Source organism: Gymnogyps californianus, chromosome 15 (assembly GCF_018139145.2).
Source record: "Gymnogyps californianus isolate 813 chromosome 15, ASM1813914v2, whole genome shotgun sequence".
NCBI classification, from domain to species: Eukaryota; Metazoa; Chordata; class Aves; order Accipitriformes; family Cathartidae; genus Gymnogyps; species Gymnogyps californianus.
Window position 1 is genome coordinate 12,186,914 of NC_059485.1, and position 24,371 is coordinate 12,211,284.

General features: G+C 35.9%; 1 protein-coding gene across 2 annotated transcripts in view; it reads right to left on the minus strand.

Annotated features, from left to right (window-relative positions):
• Positions 1 to 5,531: 5,531 nt before the first annotated feature.
• Positions 5,532 to 24,371, minus strand: part of PARN (poly(A)-specific ribonuclease) — a 64,580-nt gene continuing 45,740 nt past the window's right edge. For both annotated transcript variants that reach the window (XM_050906036.1, XM_050906035.1), the window contains 3 exons: positions 16,195 to 16,384; positions 9,200 to 9,393; positions 5,532 to 6,466 (listed from right to left, as the gene is read on the minus strand). In XM_050906036.1, the coding sequence (XP_050761993.1) occupies positions 6,414 to 6,466; positions 9,200 to 9,393; positions 16,195 to 16,384 (437 nt within the window). In that variant the 3' untranslated portion in view covers positions 5,532 to 6,413. The remainder of the gene's footprint in view (positions 6,467 to 9,199; positions 9,394 to 16,194; positions 16,385 to 24,371) is intronic.

Sequence of the window (24,371 nt, forward strand, 5' to 3'; positions counted from 1 at the left end):
GGTGGTTTGTATCTGATGTACTACACATATACCATATTAGCGTAGCCTGGTTGGTTGGTTGGGGGGGGTGGGAGGTTTGCACCATTGTCTGCAGACAAGGGTCAAAACACTCCTGGACAGGATTGTTTTGCTGACATGTGAGAAGATGATGCACAGGAAGAAAAGGTTACTCTGTTCAAACCTACTGAGCACTTACCCAAATTTCATGTTAGACATGTATTAGATGATCAATTAGATGTTAAATTCCTCTTCTTGGACACAATTCAAACCAAAGGTATGTCTCAAACATTCCTCCGTGCATAACTGCAAATATACATTAGAAATTATTATGAAGATGTTATAAGCACTTTAGAACACCTTAGAGTTGCACCCTCTAAGAGAACGAAGAATTTACTTCAATTAAGAAACCTGATTAAAGTACTGAAAATACAGTGATCTGTTTTAGGAGAATGGAATATTAAACATTTCAAGCAACACCTCATTTACCTCCTAAAATTTACCAGTACAAACACTTCCTATTAGCTTCATCACAGACTAACCATTTAGTACCACCATAACCATTCCTTAATCTGTTTTAGTAACAACAATTACTTAAAAAACCCAGGCTAGTATGGTACAATCTATCAGAAAGGGTTATTAGTCTACATGCGAGGGACTCCAATAACATTGAGGTGAAATTCTCTGGTAAATCATCTCTTCGTAACACTGCATTATTAGTTGAAAACAATACCCTCATCATAGGACCAGACAATTCAACTGTTGTTTCCACTTTCAGCAGTTCTACACTATTGTAGTAAAAAGTTTCTATTGATAACTGGCAGCTTCTCAACAGCACATTAAAAATACAATAACTGAAATTAAACCCAGCATATGAGAGAATTAAATGGGAAGGCTGAAGTGTAGACTTTTTCAAAACAAAATGGAGGGCCAATTTTAAATTATTGTGGAATTGTTAGCACATATGTATCAGTTATTTATTGCAAATGCGGTAAGCATTCCCCTAATGCAAAAAATTTAAATGGCAGACTTAGACATGCATACTGTACATGCTCAGAGCAGACTTATTTTTGAAGAGTAAGAAGTAGCCCACAATGAAGTCATCTAACTGCCAATTTAAAAAAAAAAAAGATAACTGAGTATATACATGAACTAAACATGTTCAGTCTTCCTTGAACATTCTAAGTTTAAAATCACATTTGAAAAAGACAAAGATATTAAAAGTAAAAGTTAAAATATATATATGTATGTATGAATGAACACTTACACTCGTTACTGAGAGAAAATTATTCACAGTCTTTAGAATCAAACAAAATAGCCGTTCTTACCACAGTAACAGTGCAGAGGTTTTTTGAGGCTTATATAAGGAATTGGTAACTTCAAAGGCTGAATTTGAAGTAATCACCTTTAACACAATTGTATTTTCAGTCATTTGATGGGTTGTAAACAGACCATAGATTAGGATGCAACTGGCTTGGCACAGCCACAACCTCCAGATTTTCACATTCAACTGCATACTAATACCAATCACATCATATAGGGTCACTCTGGTAAAAAAATCGGAAAATTGTTTGCAAGAACTTGCAGACTATAGACTGCTCATGTACAAATACAACTATCAGTCACTTTTAAGAAATTAATATAAGGGCAGGGAAATGTAACTTTTCACAGTTTGGCTGAATGTTTTCTGTATTGCATTTATGAATAGATGCGATCCATATGAGTTCATCTTGAGCTGGGACTGACCCATGATCTGCTATAGTGCTCACAGAAGCACATGGCTGCCAATAATTATTCTGCTGGAAAAAAAAAAATTTAAAGGAGCTTCATGCATACCTATTAAAGCAAAAAGAACATCTTAATTATGAGTATATTGACCCTATAAATCCCAGCCTAACACACCATTTATTGCTCCTCATCCAATGAAAGCATGGCAATATTTCTGTAAAGCACACAGGGAATGTTAGTTTAATGTAAGTTTAAACCTACAACAGTACAATACAGACAAGCGTTTGTTCATTTACTAAATGTGCTGCGGAGTTACTTGAGGAATCTTCAATGTACACATCTGGTCAGCTGGCAATAGTCTAAACACTTCAGAAGCCAAGAACTTTTGATTATCAGGAGTCATCTTGTGTATGCCCTGAAGCTCAATTGCAGAGGACATTTTTGTCTGCGTTACATTTGCAATGATTTAAAGATAGAGAACACATTCAAGCTTACCAGACATTTTCTGGGCACCATGACAGAACTCAAAGGTTTAAAGAAAGAAAGAAGTAAAAAGTTATAACAGTTATTTGTTTCCCAGAATCACCAGAAGTTTTAGCTTTCTACCTCTCTCTCGGTTTCTCCACTGGATGGATAGTTAAATTTAGTCCTCCATCTAAATCATCTGAAGCGTTTAGCTTTTAGCTCCAAACCATAAACTCAAAACTGAGACCAAGAATAGCCTGTTGCACTCCCAGCAATCTTAATTTTATGTGGGATAGTTCATTCTCCCTTAGTCTTCATCCTCTTTTACGTGTCCCCATTCAAATCCATGCTACAGGGACACTCATGGTCTTCCCTTTTACTCTACACTACACAATTACCTATTTCTCCATATTTCTTGTCTACCAGCAACTTCCTATACCCTGTGCTGCCAATCCTGTGCATTCTGGCATGTTAATACTTCTCACCCATAAATGCTTGAGATGGATTTGAAAATTACTACTTCAAATAAAGTTTTAACTTGCTTTCTGATGCAAACAATGAAGCGCTCAATCACCATTGATAAATTATCATTGTCAGGTTTAAGTTTCAGTCAAATAAACACATTCTTATTCCTCTGAAGAGGCAAGATTTCAGCCCACTTACCTCATTTGCCTGCTGAGACAGACTTCCCCCATGTTTCTCCACACCATTTCTTCAAGATCGTCTCACATTCAGGTCTACATTCCCAAGTTCTCATCTTCTCTCCTCAATGCTACTCACAAAATTCCCCCATTTTCTCAAGGAAATTCCTCATTTTCTTCAACTCCTACTTCCAGCACTTCTATATATTGTTGCTTCTAACACCCTCCTTAGCGTCCCCCCCACCCCGACCCCCACGCAGCTCCCAACTCCCTCCCCCTCACAGCCAACGGTGAGGAACAGGCCATTTCTAACCTCACCACAAGCAAGGACAACCTTCCACAGGCCACCCACAGTTACAGTAAAGCCCCTGGCCATTTGCTGAAGAAAATCTTTCACTTCGGTACAACTAGCAGCAAGGTAATGCTGGCTGTTTTACACAATTGTAAGGCAGAAATAAGAACCCTTAAGGCAGCTGCAGCCCCTGGCCTCATACAGCTCACCTTGCCCTGGCTCCTCGCAGCCTCCCCTCAGCCCGGCCCCGGCCCACCACCCCGCGCCGCGGAGGGGAGCTGCGTCGCCACCTCCCGCCGGGCCCTGAGGGAAGAGGGGAGGCCGCACCGCCCAGACCGCCCGCCATCCGCCAACAAAAATCGAAAGGCACAGAAGAGGGTCCTCCTACCCGGAGCTGGTTTCGCCCTGAACAGCCGCAATTGTGCAGGACACTGAACTAGGTGTAGCTATCGCTGCTCCTCCAAATACAAAGCAAAACAACAGCTCTAAAATTGAACAGAACCGTGGGTTCCCCCCCCCCCCCCCGGGGAGAAAAAGGGAATGAAGAAGAAAAAAAACAATTTCAAAAAAGTAATTCAATCAAAGTATTACACAGATGCATCCGACTTCTACTGGGCCAAAACATAGCCCCTCAGCAACTTACCAGCTATCCCAGCTCCATAATGAAGCAGCCAGACTGATGCCTCGCCATACCTCTGGAGTCGAGCAATAGTACATAAAACCCCCAGAGATCAAGACCAAGGAAACTCTGTAGCAATGAAGACTAGTGATGACAGCTTTGTTTTTCAGAAACAAATGCTGTAAATATCTAAATTCTATGCACATATTTTAAACATACATTAGGAAACAAATGTGGATCTAATTTAAGAAACTACATTCTTTCCCTTCTAGAATTAATGATTTCATTTAAAATGAAGGGAAGTGTACCAAACCCCACAGAATCATGAGGTTTGATGCGGTATCAATGACGCCAGTTCCTTCTTAGTACACCACCTGTCACTGACCCCTGACAGTTCTCCACCCAAACTTAGTATTAGAAATATTATAGCCCCGCATCCAGTCACATTTTAGTAGCTTACCTAGGTGTTAACTGGTAAAATCAAACACATACAAGGACTAGAAAATGGAAGAACACTATGTTCTTAACAGGTACTAATTACAGGTAGAGATAAATAACATCCTGCTCCTCAAAATGACAATTCGGGAGAGGAGGAGGGTAGAAATAGTGGGAGTATCTATTAACCTTTGTATTTTAGAGAAGGATATACATGGCCTACTCTGAAGAAACAAGTTTTTAAGGGATTGCATTGTAAAACAATTAAGACTTATATTTTCCCTGCAGGTATGTAAGTGTTGCTGTTCAAGAGTGAAGTTAGTACCATGAAGATCCTAATGACCTCAGGGTAAAGACTCCAGATGGATTCTCTGCAACAGCACGGGCCTCTATAGCTCTTGAGCAGAGACTTCCTTGCCTCCTAACCTATACTTCTGACAATCCCTTTGTAGGGATGCCTTTGTATCCTTTTTGACATCATGACTCCAAGCTCCCTCCCAAATAATGTTATGCCAGTTCTTTAGTATATATAGTTAATAACACCCCCCCAACATTTGCATAGAACACTGTATAAATTACCTGAATCATCTCCATAAGAGATGAATATTTTATACAACTTTTCTTTAAGTGTTGCGTATATTCTGAGAACTAAATTTGCAGCTACTTTGTAGGTTTGGATACTCAAGATAAAAGTGATTTAAGTATTTACTCCTAAGGTTATGAGTCTCAGAGAAGAAAAGTCTCTGGATCCTTGAGAGCAGAAGAGTTCAGTTACTAATTTCCCCTTGCATCACTAATAACACTGTTGTCTTTCCCACATTTTAGTGTGAGAATATGATGATATGGCTGCTATTAAAAAAAACAACTTAATTACACTACTTCTGGTAGTATTCCAAGGTTGGAAATAAAACATTTTACATCTTCAAATTATTTTTCCCTTTGCAATGCAAATTCAAGATAGCTCTCTCAATCATTTAAAAACCCACAAATTTTGGCATACCTTCAAACAGGTTATTGCATTGTTTAAATGACAGTGGTTCCCACTCCCACGTAAATACAATCTGATGAAGCCTTCTTGATATTCCACTCTTCCATAGCAATGGTTTTGAACTCGCTGATTTGTAGAACTCGCTTCTTTTTTTACCCCCTCCAAGGGAAACGCATAGTGATTTAAATCTTATGACAACAGGCTTGCTTTTCTTGGTTACATTTCACAACTATCTTGAAAGTAGTTCATGGACCAAAAGGGTCTGCTAACCACAGGCTGACAAAAAAATTGTTATATTATGAAGAAAAAAGAAGAATTCACTAAAAACATTTCAGAAGCTAATAAATAAAACCAAACCAGTTCCTAAGAAAATGTCTTTAATTTTCATTTTATGGAAATACATCTTTTGTTTTTATTTCCATGATACAAAAATGTTAAATATCAAACGTTTTCTGAAATCTACCAATGCAGATCCTTTTTTAAACAAATAAAGGGCTGGTGCAGTTAGCAGGTTTGTCACAGGTACCAAAAAAAAATTTTTACAAAAAACCCACAAGCTGGGGAAGGAGGAGGGAAGAAACAGATCAAGACTTAAGAGTGACAACAGCAATAGATGTGAAAACAAAGAAAAACTACCTCCCACCAGGAAATTAATGTTTGAGAAACTTGTAAGTTACAGTTTTTTGAAAGGGTAAGGTATGTGTAAAGTTGGTATTTAGATGAATACTGGCTGCACAGGGAGTGGGGGGTAGAGAATGGAAAACTAAAAAAGATTTCCAGATAAAGTAACTGGTAGAAAGCAATATGCAAAACTGCAGTTCTACCTGTTTCAAGAATGCTGACAGCATACTGATATTGCCTGAAAAAATAGCTAAAGATTAGGAGATTTGTGGTATCTCCCCTCGAGCACAGCCTAGCACGAAATCACAGAGTGCCAGTTCTTTTTGTACATTTCATAGCCAGCATGCCAAAGTAGGTGACCAAAATACATTTAGTCTTGCTTCTTAAATCTAACATCATTTACAACAGCAAGGATTTCACATGATCAACAACAAATCATATACTAGTTAATATACACACAAGTAAAATGGGCAGTGATTGTTCAATAAACAGTTTAAAATAATTAAACTGATTTTCAGGACACATACTGCTTTGTTAACATCACTTTATTTAAATAAAGTATGGCTTCCAAGAGGTGTATTCTTGCAACTGCTTTCAATCAATTCCACTTGTTAAGGCAGTTGTTTCCTACCATGTTTCAGGGACTTCAAAAATTCCAGTGGAACTAGTTGTGAGGCTTCCTAAAAGACAGAGTCATGGAACAATATATTAAAGACTTCAATATACAAACACTGAAAGGAATAAAAATTAAAATCAAGAATCTTTTTATTTTTTCAGAGCATACAAAGACATATTTTTCTCCTCTAGAGCGAGGCTCTAGATACATTACTGGCAAGTCAATATTTACAAAGGGAAACCAAGAGACTGTTTATGAGTAGGCACTTTAAGAAAAAAAAAGAAAAGAAAAGAAAAAAGATTAATGTCAAGTTTCTTACCCGAATGCTAAATATTATATTTTGCAATTAATGAATATTTTTAATCCAAGTAATTTTGTTTTTGCAATAACTGGGATGATAAAGTTAAATAGTACTATTTTCCCAAGTGTACTTGCAGTTATTCTTGTTTAAGGCAGTTAAGACAGTGAGAATACTTCCAGCCCAAATTGGAGAAGAAAGATGAATCATGCTAATACCAGTAATGTGTATTTCCATAAGGCCAATACAGAGCATGAATTTTATACTTGGAATTACAGTAGACAGTCTTGTAAGTTTGCATATGCTTGCATGGCCCAATTACCTTATTGAACTACAAGAAGAATGCAATTTCCAAGCACAGCTTTTGAATCAGCTAAAAGAGATTTTACTATACCAAATCAGGAGAAAGGACGCTTGGTATACAATACCACTTTCTGGATAAAAGTGGCTAGAGCAGATATTGAAATAAGTTTTAGCTATTAATATTTGAATATATTTCAATACAGGCAGTGCTCCAGATGACCAGTAAATAAGATATGACTTAATTTTTTAATATAGTGTAATCAATTTCTGCAAGAAATTACTAACAAAAGTTGAAATAGTCAACAATAAATAGATCAATAAAAATCAAATCTTCTGAGGTTTAAATCCATGTGACCTAAGGTTATTTAATTACTTCCCCCCCCGCTCCCCAGGCTGCAATAACTCACACAACCTAGCAAAAATATCAGGTGAAACAGTCATCTGATTGTCACCTGCCTGTGTTTAGTCAGACATACAGTTCAAAGTACTCTGGCTAAAAATATGTAGGTATTAAAGTCTGCAAAAAAACCCTTACATCAAGTCTAGGTGAAAAGTCTTCAACCAAATAAAGAACAATAAAGGCTATGGTTACAAACACCACATAGAACATTGCATATACTAATGTATACATCAAAACAGTTTTCAGAAAAAAGAAAAAGATTATTTGGGTTTATAATTTGTATTTGAAACACTATTGGTTTTTCAAGCATTACATTGTGAGTTCTAAACCAGATTAAAAAAAGAAAATTTATAAAATACATAACAGAAGAAAGAAAAAAAAATTTATCACAAAAAAATTTATCCACAATTTGACACTTTTACAACAAAAAACCTACTATTTCTTCTACTTTTCAAAATCTGCATGTCCTGAGAGTGAGATTCCTCAAGCTTCAACAACTAGCAGTCCATGAAATGTGAATGATCTGCTCACGGTTCAGTAAGCCTTTCAAATAAGCAAAGGCTTACTCAGAGCATGTGGTAGACTGCAAGAACCGTTAAGGGTGACTATGATCCACCCGTCCAAAATGTTTGGAAGGAATTTTAAACACACTCACTTTTCATCACCATCTTGCCAAGTGTAATCAGAAAAAAACCCCACAGCAAAGTGATTCATAAATGCAAAGCACCCAGAAAGCTAAAGGGCCTGCATAAGCTTAAGGGCCCAGTAGATCAGCACCTGTCTGGCAGCTTACTCCTTCACTGAGTTGTCTCAGAAAGTCAACACATTCTTAGGAAATGTTCTAGAGAGGAAAGGATTTCAGTAGAGTTGCAGCCTAGTTATTCATACCAGGGGATATAAAACAGCAGTCTGACTGGGTCAAACTGCACTCAACCTAAAACAGCATTGTGGCAAGTGGTGTGCCAGAGGAGTGGTGAGGGGCAGGCAGGTAGACTGTCGAAGTTTTGGCTTAATTGTAGAGGTAAATAATATTCTGACCAGATTGAGAAATTCCATTGTTTTCTCAACATACAGAAATATCTTATCTCACAAGTAACAGTAAATAAGGCATATTAGTGCAATATTATCAGGATATAGAGTCTTAAAGTGCTAATTAAAAGGGCACATATATTAGCTTTCAGGGCAGCAGGTAGGTTTATTAAAACTGGACTCATTTGCAAGCAACAGAGGTTGTCTAATGACATACATCTGGCAGGTCAAGCTATGTGCATTCAAGTATGCTATGACTCCATCCAATCAAGCTTAAGGGAAAATGTCCACATTAAGTTAACCTTACATTTTGTGATAAAGTATTGGATTAACAGGGAAATCTACTCTAGAATCTTACTTCCAGAATTCCTTCAATTTTGCTTACACAGTATGCAAAACATATTGGGTAACCTTAACTAGAAAGTCACATAAAAAAAAATTAAGAATAGCTAAAAATATTCAAAGAGCTTTATTTTAAGGAAGAAAGTAAGCAAGTAAGAAATCAGCTACATCCTGCTTCCTTTGGTTGGTCTCAGGTGGGGTTTTGTTTGTGGGGTTTTTTTGGTTTGGTTTGGGGGGGTGCTTTTTTAACAATTTTTGTATGATGCAATCTTCAGTTTATATAACTGTTCTGGACTTCTATTAAGTCACTGTTGTAAGTTACTTTGCAATAAGTTAAGACATTCAAGAAAACAACTTCAATTCTGTTCAGGCCTAGGGTAGTTCCAAACAGAACAGAAAACCACGCGCACAAACATTGTGCTTACCTGCTGGAACTTGTTCTGTCTTGATCTTTTTGAACTTTTTGGCTCTCTTCTTACCATCTGGAAGGGACTCTGCACAGGAGTCTGTCTGATCATATTCTGGATCTTGGCCTTCTCCCTCTTCCGTATCATCAGAACCGGTTTCTTCCTGAATAGGACTCATGCTTCTCTTTCCTACTGTACTGGTACCTGTAAAACTGAAATGTAGAAGAAATACGATTATGAACAAGTCAAGAATAACTATTACATAGGTACTAGTTATTGTACATCTATTAAATGTTTATGAAGGTATTGGAATAAACTGTAGTAAGTGGTGTACCATGAAATTACATTATCTGGAAGATCTGACAACTATAAAATTCTATAAATTGGCTACCTCATCCAATCTTATGTAGATGAAGGTATTCATTCTTTGTACCATAGATGTCTCAGGCTTAGCTGCTATTCTGATGAGACCACTCAAGTCAAATGTAATTAAAACTGTTCTCTATCCCTGCTTAGCTTTGATTTTTATTCTCTTAGTTATGAAAGCTCTTGTAAAGTATTCTCAATAGACACTAAGTTATACACAACTGTTAAGCCTCAAACACACATCTTGATATTGAGGGATTCTACATGCTAATTTCATCCTCTCTCCTGGAACTATATGCAGTTTTAAAAGCATTTCTATTATATACAGGTAGAGAAAACCATCAAGGTCCATATAAACTTTAAATCAGGCCTTAAAGTGAAGAGTGCTATCATCCGACAGGTTGGTAAAATAAAAAGCACAAAAAATTGCACAGTCATTTCATAGGCAGTATTTGAATGAAGCCTGACTAATACAGTATGAAGATGAACTTAGAGCTCCATTTCATTCAGCATACATTGAAATAACACTGCATAGATTTTTGTTCGACTGGAATGCTATTAAGTTTCCTTGAAAGACAAATGACAAAATCAAATTAACATGAGTATAAGAAAGAATGCAGTAGCAAAGGGGCTAATGAAAAAAAAATAGCTCCCATTACAAACTTCTAGATATGTGAATATCAGCTACTTAAATGTCTATTTTAATACTCTTTTAAGAACAACCAATTTAAAAAAAAAGGTAGTTTTGGACTTACAAACCTTTACTTTCTCCTGAAGAACTACACAAAATGGCTGTATGCATCTAAACTATGTTCTATTCTTTTATTTAAATAAAAATTAATACCAAGCTTTACAAGCTATTTTATTTTTTCTTTCTAATCAATAATAGCAGGGAATTATGGTGTTTCAATAAGGTTTCAGCTAAAGGACTGTTAAATTTAGCTGTATAGTTTTGGCTTTGAAATGGAATTTTTTCAGCTGAACATTTCGCAATTTAAAACAGACTCTTTCTGGGATGTCCAAAGGCAATAAACAAACATGAAACATATGATTACGCCTCATGCTCTTACTTCCACTTTAGGAGCACAAACACCATTTACTTTGATGAATAGCTGGCTTTTCCTCCAAACATTCACACACAGAAGGCCTTCTTGCATGATTTCTTACAAATCATCATTTCGAGTCACACCACAACTACCATCAATAAAAAGATGCAAGCCAAAAAGCTGGATAGAACTGTTTATCCTACATACACACTTCAGTGTTGTAAAACAAGCAAAAACTAGGTTTGGAAAGAAAAAAAGCCTAGTGAAGAAAGTGCATTTACAAAATGAAAAAATACTATATATATTTTTTAAAACATTGTTTAGAAAAGTTTGTAAGAATTGTACTTTTGGGAAAGATATTCTGAAAAATACATAAGAAAGAAAGACTCAGAAGCCATAAATTATGATCCCAGGATTTCTTAGACATATTATGAGCACTTGGCTCTTAGAAGGCAACTTGCACTCACTGTAGGAAGAAGCTCCCTTTTTGAAAGGTCTTATGGCTGAATTTAATTTTTTTCAACTTAGACTCTTGAAGTTATTGTAAATAAAGAGAAACAAGTTCTTGACCTTCAGTGCGCATTTAGCTGTGTACCAAAGTACAAAATAAAAATTAATTTTAGGCCTTATGTTCTTCCTGCAGATACCTTAAGGGGAAAAAAACCACCAAAAAACCAGCAGCACAAAATCCAAAATATATAGATTTTATAATCAAGAACTGTTGACATTTTGCTTTCTCCCAAAATATTAATTTTATTCTACATTCATTCATTGATTGCATGGATTCTAGATGGCTAAGGGTTGATTTTTCTTGTGTCTTGTTCTTCTTTGACCTAAAATAAGATTCAAGGACTACAGCAACATTACTTATTCACTTAGTAATAGCAGCAAATCATATGGTTGCATATACAAGTTAGAGCACTACTCAGAGCAAAGTTCAGTTTTCTAATTATACCAGCTATTTTGGAATATGTCCATATTTTTGTCTCAATTTCCATACTCTGCTGAGAAACAACTAAACAAAGTGGAAGAACCAAACAAACTAATAGCTATCAGTAATTGTCCAATTCAGATATACTTGTTTAGGATCCTCAACTGTTTGGATAGCTGAACCATTTAGAGACAGAGACTTACATCATCCATTAACAAACGTAACACTTAGGTTTCAAAACACACATGTACAACAGTTATCCAGGCAATAATTTTTTTTTTTTAAAGAATATATTTAAAGAGGTTCTGAAATTTCTTTTGTATATTGAAATAGAGATTGTTCTCATTTTTAAAATAAAGTTACTAGACAAGGTTTTTTGGGGGAGTAAAAAAAAAATTTAAAAAAAATCCCACCACAAGAAAAGCCTATCATACGTTGCCAGTTGGCAAATCTACTTAGTGAACGCAATATAGCTTTCACATCAGTCAGTGATGATGGTAGGTGGGCTTCCAAGCCTCTTCAATGATGGCAGTTTCCACTAGTCCTTCTTCCCAACCTCTCCCTTCTGTTGACCTATTTTAATGCCAGTCCACAGGCAAACCTGACGAGGATGAATGCCACTGGAGGAAGGTGATAGAAAATCTAGATTTTATTCTCAATTTCTATTCCTATTAAGTACAATCCTAATCAACAAAGAATACAGTATTTTTGTTAAATTCCAGCAGTATGACTAGCAACATTAGTAGTAAACACAATTTGATGAATCAACAGGATGGGGAGGACTTATATATCTCTCTACTGCCAGAAAGAGCACAGACTCCACCTGATTAAACTGCCCATGAACTTTGTAATGTCATTTCAGCTACTAAATAGCAGCATCCAACTAGTACTATGGTAATTATTTTTAAAGAATCACCAAGTGGAGGGGCGGCAAAAGGTGGGAAAACAATTATGATGATGTAGCATTACACATTTTCTGTTTTGGAAAAGCATGTCCTACTGTTAAGCATGTCCACTTACTTTCATCACAACAGAGCATCTTGAATTGCCCTGGATATATACAGACCTCCAACTTCAAGGAAATTTCATTTAAATGAAGATATAAACCCTGTGTTCTCTTGCCACTTTGAACAACATTGAGGGGGGAGTAGTTACTGACCCATCATAAAAATCAGTCATTTCATCTCAAGAGCAGGTGAAATAACCTGAAATAACACTAGAATACTGGAATACTATAATAATTTGCTTGCAATATTTATTATCCATATCTTTAATGACTCAGCTTTTCCCAATTCTTATCCTGTATTTAGTAATAAACCACTATAAACAACCATTTCTGTAAAAAACATAAGAATCATAAGCAGAAATACATGAACATTTCAAAAATGAGATAAACTGTCTTCAGCAAAATAAAGGCAGTCAAGGAAGCAGTGCTACAAACAGCACCCTGACTTGACAGAAGATGCAGCACTCCTGGTTTTAGCTAGAAAATTTGTAAGGCAAAATGACGTATCACTGTCCTGGATTTCATACTAGTGTAAGTCTTTTGCCATTGGCCTTACTCTATTTTACTCATTCCTAGATGATGATCAGGAAAATTAGAATAAGTAAGCATAAGTAGAGCAGGATATCTAGTTTTACATAGAACATACCCTATTTATTTTTCATGCTGTGGTTTAACACTGTTTTGCTAAGGAAAAGATCTTAAATCCATGCATTTAACTGTCATGGCAGAGCTGGCAGGCAGTTACTTGCTAAGCACAACACAGCCGGTACTGTATAATACACAAGAGGCCGCGATCCATCCGTTTCAAAAGTGTGTTCTGAACAGTGAACAGCTTTAGAGAAGGGGATCTTACTAACTACTCGAAGTTTCATCAAACGCATCAGTTTTTCCTCTACTTCTCCATCTGACATTAATAATCAGGCATATTTCCATTAAAATCGATTCTGATATTTAACAGTAGTAATAAATTAATTATAAGTTATTTTACCTTGTGACTGCTATTAATACATTATACTATATTTTCTGAAGAGTAGTTCCTCTATAATATGGGATTATAGTTTTTTTAGTAAAACAGGAATTAAAGAACCTTTGTTAAATACTTATCAATCTGTCAATTTAAGACGAAGTTCCTTACAAGAAATACCCAACAACTTCATTACTGAATGAAAAAGTAGCCAGGATATATTGTCATCATGGAGAGGAACAGCTATTCTGCAGCTGTGCTCCCTGGCAGAAACTGATGCAGCAAGCTTATTAAATAATAAATAAATAAAGGATGTAGTAACATGAAGCTATTATAAGAGATCAGCTGCTAGATACATCACAGTATTGAGTGCTCAACCATGATTCAAATTAATCTGGACAAATACACGTACATATACATGCACACATATATATTTCTCCTGATTGCTTTATATAAGTATTTATATTTATGTTATATTTATTATATTTTATAAAAATGGTTATATATAAAAATATAAAAAAATTTTTGAGATATCTTTGTCTGGAAACAAAAGGAAAATGTTCATCTTGAGTGAAATGAAAGACCACAAGGTTTGCAGTTTCATGTTATACCTGACCAGATTACACTTAAGAGGAAACATTTACAAAAGATTAGTTGACAAGAGAACACAATCTAACTAGTAACAAATAAAAATAAAATTAAGAAAAACATGTCAAAAGACCTGCATGAAAGGGAATTTGGGACAGAACCAAGTTACTTTATTAATGGAATAATGAGAGAACAAAAATTCATGTAACATCAATTACAAAAGAAGTTCTATCAACAAAAGAAAGGCTGCTATCCAAGGCTATCAAAGTGTTGATCATCTAAAAACAAGGCTGCTTCTTGTGGCATTTTACAGCACTAGAAAAAATAGATTAAAATTTTTCAAGGAGATTAAGCGCTTAGGCATACGACTCATTGCGGTATATCATAATTTTAAGGAAAGAATTCACCGAAAATTTTATTCGGCAATTTTCCAAATTATACATTTGCAGTAGTCCTCAAACTTCTTTGCAAGATAACAACAAATCAGCTTTCTGCATTTACTGTTTTCCAAAGTATATGTTAAAAGAATAAGTTGTCTATGGTTCAAACCATAAGTTGCCACTCTTACCATCTGTCTAGAATCTGTGAGATATCCAAAAAACAACATTCACTGAGAAGAGATACTTCCTCTAGTAGAAATAAAAATAGGACTTAGTAGTTCTTTGCAGTAGACTCAAGATGTGATAAGTATTTTCAGACTATTTAATGCAGACTTAATTATATACCTAAACCTTAGCCACATGTAAACTAGTGCCAGGGCAATCTTTAGAGCTCCTCATCTCTTCACAGCATGCAGTCCCAAGTTTTCCTAAGTACAATATTTCGATTAAAGTAACTTCATTTGATATGGATTTTATCACCAGGTTCCTCCATATGGTTTTTAGGGATCAAACATGTCTCTAACATTTAGAATTCCCACCATGACAAAAGCCATGAACATTTGACAGCTAGCCAAAATACACACCTGCATTTAATGTTACAAAGGAGGGAAATCATAAGCTCATGTAAGTGAGAACAGAACAAGTTTAGTATATTTGTTACATGACAGATAACATTTACAGGAAGATATAATGAGAGCTAGAACTTAGCATAGCATTCCCAAGAAAGATAAAGCAGAAAGACCTCAGTGTTGGTTTTATGACCACCTCATTTGGTCTGTCTAACTAGGGGAAAAAACCAAACAATCAACCCCCCCAACCAAAAACAAACAAACAACAAAAAACCAAAACACCACCTTACAGAAATGTATCTTATGCACTCCACTGAAACTTATTTTTATATAGAATTGATAGAATCTGGAGAGGGGGGAAGGAGGAGGGGGAGGAGAAAGAATGGCAGTAACTTGATAAGTTAATTATACAATTATATCAACACTAAAAGACCCTTTGCATTCACAGCTACACAGATGACTGAGAAAGAAGCCTCCTGTTACCATCATATCCAAAACCTGTCATTAATATGAGAGGGTAAAAATGGAACAAGAAATACACACGGCAACATACTGTACCAGAATCAAACCCAGCATCTCCTGACTTAATTTTGTCCTTAGATAATGAACTAAAACCCTTTTCAAGTTTTACTCCAAAAGCTTAAAGCCATGCAAGTATCATCATTTGCCTTCCTGTTTCTGAAGCATAAGGATGACTTCATCAGGACTGCTCAAGATGGTAATTTATACCCTTCTCTGTGGCAGTATTATCACCATGGAAAGTCATCCAAAAACCAAGATGGCCTTTACAAGGGTATAAAATGACAGCTAAGTTTCCAGATGACACAAGCCATTCAGAAGTGTCAAATGAATAAAGAAAATAATTCTTTTATTTTGGTTATAAGAAATGGTACTGCTACATCAAGCTCAGAAGCTGTGATTTGACCTGCCCTCAAGATCCCAATATTTTAAAAATTTGTCTAATCACATTTGTGATGAAATTCCCTCTGCTCCTTTACCTATGATCTTGTGACAGCTGATGTACCACTACTGATTTATATGCAAAGAAATATGTACAGAAAAAAAAAGTCACCTATTGGTTAAGAACTACCTGAAAATTGCTGGACTTCTAACAAAAATGCAATAAAAAAATACAAGAGTTGGCAATGCAGGAAAAGTCTCACCTGTTGACACAGTAGTATCGACTCTGGGAAACGTAAGGTGTGCATTGAGTTTTTAACCGCTTTCTCTCCATCTCCTTCCAACTATCTTCCGTACATTTTCTCTTTGCCTGTTTTTCTTCATGTTTTTTCTCAACATATTCTGCATATGTCTGGATCCTATAACTTTCAGCATACCTGCTGGTGTTTACAGCTATAGGGAAGAAGAGTGATGTTATATATAAAACACTGTTAAACGACAGCATGCCCTCTCCTGAAATAACGTATTTTGAAAAGCAGAAGGCAGTGAGCTATTTGTTCTGTTCATATAAACAACTTCTAGTTCCATTGTTAGTGATTAAAAAAAAAGAAAATGCCGTAACTCTCCTAAATTCGCACGGTATGTTTAAATTAGATATTCAAAACTCTTCTCAGTCAGACTTCATACAAAAAGGGTTAAACCTACTTAAGACTTTTCTTTTAAATTAGAAACCATCAATTCTTCAGTCATAACCCTCTTCCAGATTGCTTGTTGGCAAGAAAAGGTTTCCTGGATTTTTTCCCTTTTAGTCTCATTACTCAACCCAGCAGGTTTATTTTGCAAGTCTGCCAGGAAAAGACGACATTTGCAAAGCCTTTGCCAAAACTCTGTTTGATTGCTGTGAAACATAAGCTTATTTGCGCTGCATTTTTGGTTGCACAAGATATCTGTGGAAGCAGCACTTAACTAATATCCAGCTGTTCCATCCTTGTATCTTTCTAATGTTTGGTCTCCATTTAACTAAAAAAGACTGTGAGTTCAAGGTAGAAGGATTTCTGTCAATGCAAAATTAGAATCACTTCAAAAATAAAGAAAAAACTTTCGCTGCCTTCACTCAGCAACAATTTACCAACATTCCTTCAAGTCCCAGCATCTTCACAGCTCTCTTTAGTCTGCAAGCCAAGCTCTGGCCTGAAGCCATCACTATAACAGATGAATCAGCAAATTAAACTGACTGTCAACTGGTGTCCTCTGCTGTTTTCAGCCTAACTCACTGAAAGAAAGTATTGTAAACCAACCAGTAAACCAGTTTAAATATAAAGCAAAACAAAAAAAAAAAACCAACCAGATTGTTTTTCATATACTTGGGCTGCACATTTTAAAATACCATAATTGCAGTGGAGACAAAATCCTGATTTTATTGTGTACTTCCAATCTTTTTGCAGAAATTTCAGATGTGTATCCAACTTTCTGATTCTAGATGAAGTGTTGTCATCTTGAATACAGGTATTATATATTAGCTCCAGCCCAAGCACTAGAAATAGCAAGCTCCAACATCACAATTCAGAAAAGGTGACAAAGATGAGTGGGTTTGGGTTTTTTTTCCTCTTTCAGAATAGGTCATCTATTCAGCATATTGGCTATGCTACTGTGAAATGAATTACTGATAATACCAGTCATGGCATATAGATGCTGCTGCTGCAAAGTCTTTCAAATGTACATAAAACTGGGCAACAGCATTGAATATTTAATTTTAGATTAAGAACAATATACCAAGATACAACATACAATATACCAAGATACAACAATATACCAAGAACAGATACCAGCAATTATGATTAATAGCCTCATGAGATTGTTGCACTAACCAAAGAGATGTTATGCATACCTCCTTTCACACCCCTTATATTTGTTTTGAACTGTGAAGTTACAGGATCTGTTTGTAAGAATTAGGAGTATATTTATTGCCCATGAAGTTATGGTGCAGGCATCATGAATGAATTAATAACGCTCACTGGAGTTACTGCATGCCAGCCGACATTCCTCAGGGTAAAATTTGTTTAGTTAAACTCAAGCATGTTTTTACTTGCTAAAATCAAGCACATAGTTACCATGGATCATCTGATAAATAGTGATTTGTTAAAACACAATAACCATTTCACAGTATTTGTTTTGCTATAAACTAAGAGCCAAAGTTATGGCTCTTCCATTTAATTCCCTGACAAACCCAGCCTGTATTTAAGGAAAAAAGAAATAAATCATTCTTATGCAGCCTAAAGATGATTTTAAAATAAATCTGTGTAAGAGTCAGTATTTTTGAACAAAGACAACTCTGCTTTCTTAAGGCCTGTATTTTATAGCAACCCATTCATATTACAAATACACACACAAATATATGCACATACATATATATGTATATATATTTAATATAAAAAGTTATATGAATATATTGCTTCATGCATTGAACAACTGAAATGAAGGCATATCGAGAAGTCTAAGGAGCCACACAGATAAATCAATCTTGTGTGGTCTTGAACTGAAGGGCAGCTCCCTGTAAAAGTTTAAAACACATTTTCTCTGATGCCTTTTTGAAGAATGCTGTTCATATTGCCAAACAAAGCAAATACAGTTACATCACTCTGCGTTGCCAATAGAAGAAATGCATTGCTAGAATGCTTTGTGAATTCTAACAAACTAAAGAGAACTTAGGGGGTTTATTTACTTATTTATTTAAATCATGAGAGAAGGCAAATCTTTTTGTGAGAAACCTGACCTAGTAACCAACACTACATAGCTCCATTTCATTACACTAGTTGCAGCTGTAAAGTTAAGTTTCTGTCTCATAGTGGAATAATAGTAATTGCACATTATTTTAGGAAAAGCATTTCTAGAGGATGGCATCTTCCCTAGTAATTAGGCAAGCCATTCAACAGGCTGACTGTCATTGAGTGATCCAAGAGGAACGTGTACAAAGATGCTCTTTCACCAAGTCCTTGCTCCTATGCAGAGCAAAATCCTGACAAGATGGCCACAGACAATATTAAGCCTCTTAATAGACAAATATGTAAGTGAACTGTGTACGTAAAAAACCCACAATATATAAATAAAATAAATACACAGAACTACACAGATTAAGGCTGCAATACTAAACACTCAAGTTATGAAATACTAAAGTAAAAATTCACCTGTGAAGCCTTCAAGTGACCTCTGTATAGATGCTGCGTTAATCTTATCTGATCATGTTCTACTTAAAACATGGGACTGCTGTCTCAGTAGGATCGAACGTGTTCAATTAGTGAGTAGCTAATTCAGTATTTTGTTTTATTCTCATTGCTCACTGTATGGTTCCACAGCCTTATTTATTGACTTCTAGGGCTATTCATGCTGCATTTAAAAAAATCAGAAGCTTGCATGTGCACTTTTTTCATCATGACATTGTCCAGCATTTCAAAGTAAAGCTCATGAGCTGAAGCAGCAGTGCTATGTGCCTATTTTATAAACAGAAAGCAGAAGTAAAGACTCAACATCCCAAATTAGAGAGTATCTTTTAAATTAACCTAAATGGAATTAAATTGTCCACTACACAGAGCATTCAATCAGGGTTGGGTTCCTACACAGGAAATGTATTAACATATTCCCAGAAAAGCTATAAATCCAAAAGAAACAGTATGTGATCATGTGGCCATGGACTTTATCAATGCATAAGCATAATTCACCTATATTATGTTAAATATTAGTGAAATTGGCATTGCAGTATTAATGTTCTTTTTTTTTTAGCCTATATGCAGTTTTCAGACCTTTAAGCATACCTGGACAATTTCTGCTGCAAGGCATCACACTGTTACACACGACTAAATAGTCGGACCAGAAATTTTAAATGCACTTCTCCAGCCTTTCCCACTAGAATTATGAAAGTCACTGATAGTTGCTAGTGTTCACTTAATATAAAAAGCATTGGGCACACTCTCTGTTGGCTTATCTCAGAAAGAGATGGATGAACTCGACAGAATTCTCACTCATTAGCCAACATTTCTGCTGATTTCTGCTCTTATCCTACCCTCTCCAATTTGTCTTTTTCCCAGTTCAGTCTTTTCTGGGTGTGTCTCTCTCATATTGGTCTTGCAATCTATCATAACCCTAAACATTCTTCAATATTAAACTCACTGTTTCCTATTTTCTCTGGCAAGGCAGTACTCCTACCTCCTTTTTTAAATTGTTTGTCCCTCCTACCATCAGGCACCAGTTTTCCCCAATTTAACCAAGCTATGTCCCATTATCGATTTCTGGTTCTTTATCCCTGTTTTTTTTCATGCAGGGTAGTCCTTGTCAAATGCATTTTTCTTTAGCGTCAAACCCGCTTATTTTCAAACCTGGTCCAATCACAGCCTCTTTGCTCCATCTAAACATGAAAACTAATTAGTTCCCAATCTCACCCCCATTCACGAGTTCCTTGGCCATCCCTTGCCTAAAACAAGGAAGCAGAGCTGGCAATGGGGCTGGAACCATGCGCTGATCTATGTACTACTACAAAAAACCTTGGTGAAATGAAACCTTGGTCCGCCTCCAAAGGATGAGCACACCCCAAACAAGCAAACAAAAACATATGATAAAAATTACTCCATTACCATTAATTTTTTTCTTAAAATAGTCTGGTTTGAAAGCCAAACCAAAGAACATTGTAAAGAACAAGGACAGCACCGGGACAGCTTTCCCTCCCCCACCAGACTAAATGAACAGTTTTTAAAACGATGAGCAATCTTTAGGATTAGAAAGGAGGCAGGCTATACTGACTCCTACCAATAAATGACTGTAGTTCTCTTTCTTAATGTTTCTTCACTTGGAGTAAGTCCATGTAGTACCCCAGAGTTAATTATGAATGGCACTCGTTCAAATACAGAAATATAGCGCAGATTCAATCTCACAATCTTTGTGCTCTCTTCTCTCCCAGTACATACAGAGAATGAAGTTCTAAACTAGCTGGCTACTTTATTGTATTATTCAGTGATTTTCAAAATTTCACAGGCACGTAGAAAAATCTAGAAGACTACAAAACAAGTATGTTTCTTTAGCAGGAAAGAAGTGATCCTGGGAATAACTGCCCTATGTAGTATTTTACTCTTAGCCCTGAAAAAAGAATAATTTCAAAAAACAACTAAACGTAGTGGATTAGACCATTTTCTCAAGTCTGGTTACAAAACAAGTTAGCTAAACTGTGTTTCTTTTGACAGTTAGCAGGTCAGAAGGATTCAAATTAATTTGTATTTCAACAGAAAAACCTGAATGTTTCCTTAAATTCTGCTTTTGAAGTGTTGGGGTTTTGTTTGTGGTTTTGGGTTTTTTGGGGGTTTTTTTTGTGGTTTGGGTTTTTTTTTTAAATTCTTTTCACCTGGAATGCTCACACCAACTCATCACCAATCAACTAAACAGGAGAGTAAACCCATCTAACACTGTTACTGTCAAAACTGATCTAAGGTCTCATTAATTTACCAGGGTAAGACACATGCACATGACAGACAGGATTCTTTAAAGCCTTGGTCATCAACCCACACTAGCACGGCAGCTATTTTGTTGAGTTGGATGTATTCAGCATACCCTTTGCTAAAGCTTTTATTGAGATGAAACCTTGTCCTGAAAATAGTTTTCTCCACTTTCAATAGAAGTATCCTGCACAGGTCTACTTCTAATAGAGTCAAACAAATATTTCAGTTGTGACTGAAGGGAATCAAAAATAACTGCCAATTCAGCTACAGAAAGCCTGATTGCCTGCTTTCCATTTTCCATAATAGCTGCGCTGCTGCATCGAAACCCTTTCGCACATGCCAAGGTAACTACAGCAGACTTGCCCAGCATTGCTGAATGAAGTGACACTTCATCAGTGTGCTTCTCAAGATCCTTGTCCTCAAGGAAGGTTACAGAGAAGAAAAACCCTCACTGCAAACAGTTTATTAAAAAAAAAAAAAATCTGAGAATTAAATAAAACAAGGTATCAAGATCTCATGAAAGATCCTCTAGGATCATCCTGCACTGAAGCATCACGAAGGGAAAGTCTTGGTTTGCTCTGAGGTCAGGAGATAATTAAAATTCACTTACATTTCTTTTACTGGTAAAAGCATTTAACCATGTGGAAGTCAGAGCCTAATTGTTTGAAACCTAAAAGGCAGTGTAATTTTGAATCCCAGCATCACTTGGAAAAATTCAAAATCCCTAAAGAAGTTAAAAGTATTTACTTAGTCAACATACTTCCAGAAATATAACTACAGTTGACTGTCTCTGAGATAAGCGGAATGATTTATTCTGTCTTTTATTCAGTGATAAGGAAAGCAGCCTCAATGTAACTATAAGGAAGTCTCAAGTCTCTTGGTGCCAGTTGTAGCGTTCAATCATAAAATATGTGTGCTTCAACAAGTTTTCAATTATTTAACATGCCTGTTTCCCCCCCCCCTTTCCCAAGGGAATTTATCGAACTTCTGCATATGCATTACTCCTCCTCAGTTGCCCAAACATTAAACAGGCTGGAAGGTACTGTATTTAAAAAGTGCCAAGTCTCAACATTTTGTTAGAGAACTTAAGTTTTTATCAATTTCACGAACACAGACAACCTGTTCAAACCACTCTGAGAAAATATAGCTCTTTGAAGTCATCTGTATTGCATTTACTAAAATAAAACAAAATACTTGACTGATCATTTTCACATGCTTAGAAATTTAGATGTCTAAAAATTTTTGTTTAGGAAAAAAAACCCAAATCAACTGAGGTTAAATACTACGTTAATCTTTGGCACCCATGAAGAAAACCTTAACTTTGTAAAAATCACTTTTGTTCAGAGACACAGATACAGAATTAAGTACAAATTGTTCAAGGACAAATCACTATGCTAGGACAACATTTTTCCAAGTTAAAAAATGTATCCACTTTGTTAGTTAACTCCGTCCCTAATTTTACAAGCTGCATACTGACTGCACAGAAACACAAATTAAGGTTGGTAAAGATGTATTTCCTTGCTCCAAGGAATCTATGTACTAGAGACTGATGGAGAAAAGTAATTTAACAATTTGAAGGATCCATAGTCTCTGAATTATATTTGATAACAGCAACTATCTGCAGGCTGTATCAAAACTGAAAACTCCAATTTGTACATGGTGCTGACCATCTCTTTCTGTTTTCCTCTCCTGTATTAGCCTAAGATAGCAGAAGGTGCCTATACAGATTCTAAAATAGACCTTTAAAAAAGACTGTTTTACAAAGATTGTAATCTCTTTTGACATTTGAATCCAGAGCAGGGAGCAGTATCAATGTGGTGACAAAGCAGCTGTTCACCTTGCAAAGGAGGGTGGCAAATTAGAGAGCAAACTAAGTCTTTGACTCTCCATTTTGGAGAAAATGGGAAAATGAACAGGTGATCTGAAAGAAAACGGTTTTACAGAAGAAAGAAAAAATGCCAAGTACAAAGCATGGCAGAGAAAGAGGAAGGATCCTTACACAGTGTTTTAAACTCAAAATAAAAGAACACATGATAGTATAGTCCACTGAGATTTCACACTACGCACATGTATGCAGATTGTTATAAAGGATTTTAACTTTCTTAAAGATGAAGTTATTTAATTACTGAAAGAATTCAAGCTACTTAACCTTTGCACCCTGTTTAAATACCTCAGTAATTGAAACAAAAGCTGTGAAATGTATTAACTCATTTCAAAAAATCCAAATCAAATGAAAAGGTAGTCAAAAGACTTCCAACATTATATTAAGAAAAAAATGACTATATTCAAACTCACAGGGTACAGGTGTTTTTTTGTTTTGGTTTTTTTTAAGTGATGAGAAAAAATATGGCTAAAGGTGCCTGAAGGCAAGTCTATAATTGGTCCTCTTAATTCTGCATCAGTAACGTGAAAGTTGTAAAATAGCTATCTATATTATGATTTATAACACAGGTTCCACTGTAAAACCATGACTAGAATATATCAACCAGCAATTCATTTTCTTGTTATAGTCAAGATTCCTGAACAACACAAGGAGGAGTTCACCACATCTCACTCCCTGCATTTACTAGTACAGAAATGCTTTTAAATCAACACTGGAGAATTTTAATTTCCAGGAGTACTAGTAAAGTGTTCAGATCTGTTAATCTACAAATTAAAAGTGTAAAGCGTACAGAACATTTCCTTTCTAGTCAGATAGAAGGTCTTAATGACTATTATTACTCAAAGCACAGAGAGCTCAGATCTGAAAGATTTTTCGGAAAGAAACGGAACCCACTGTCTGGCTAGACAGCTGATTTCATCTAACAGCTTGTTACCAAATGGGAGAATCCCATGCCTTGCTCCTTAGCCCCTGCTCCAAGCCACCTGGTCCCTTGCTCTCCTTTACAGTGTTTCTGGTGTTTATTGACCTGCTGATGAGCCAGTTCACCTCACTGAACCAGCAGGAATTTTCCTTTATT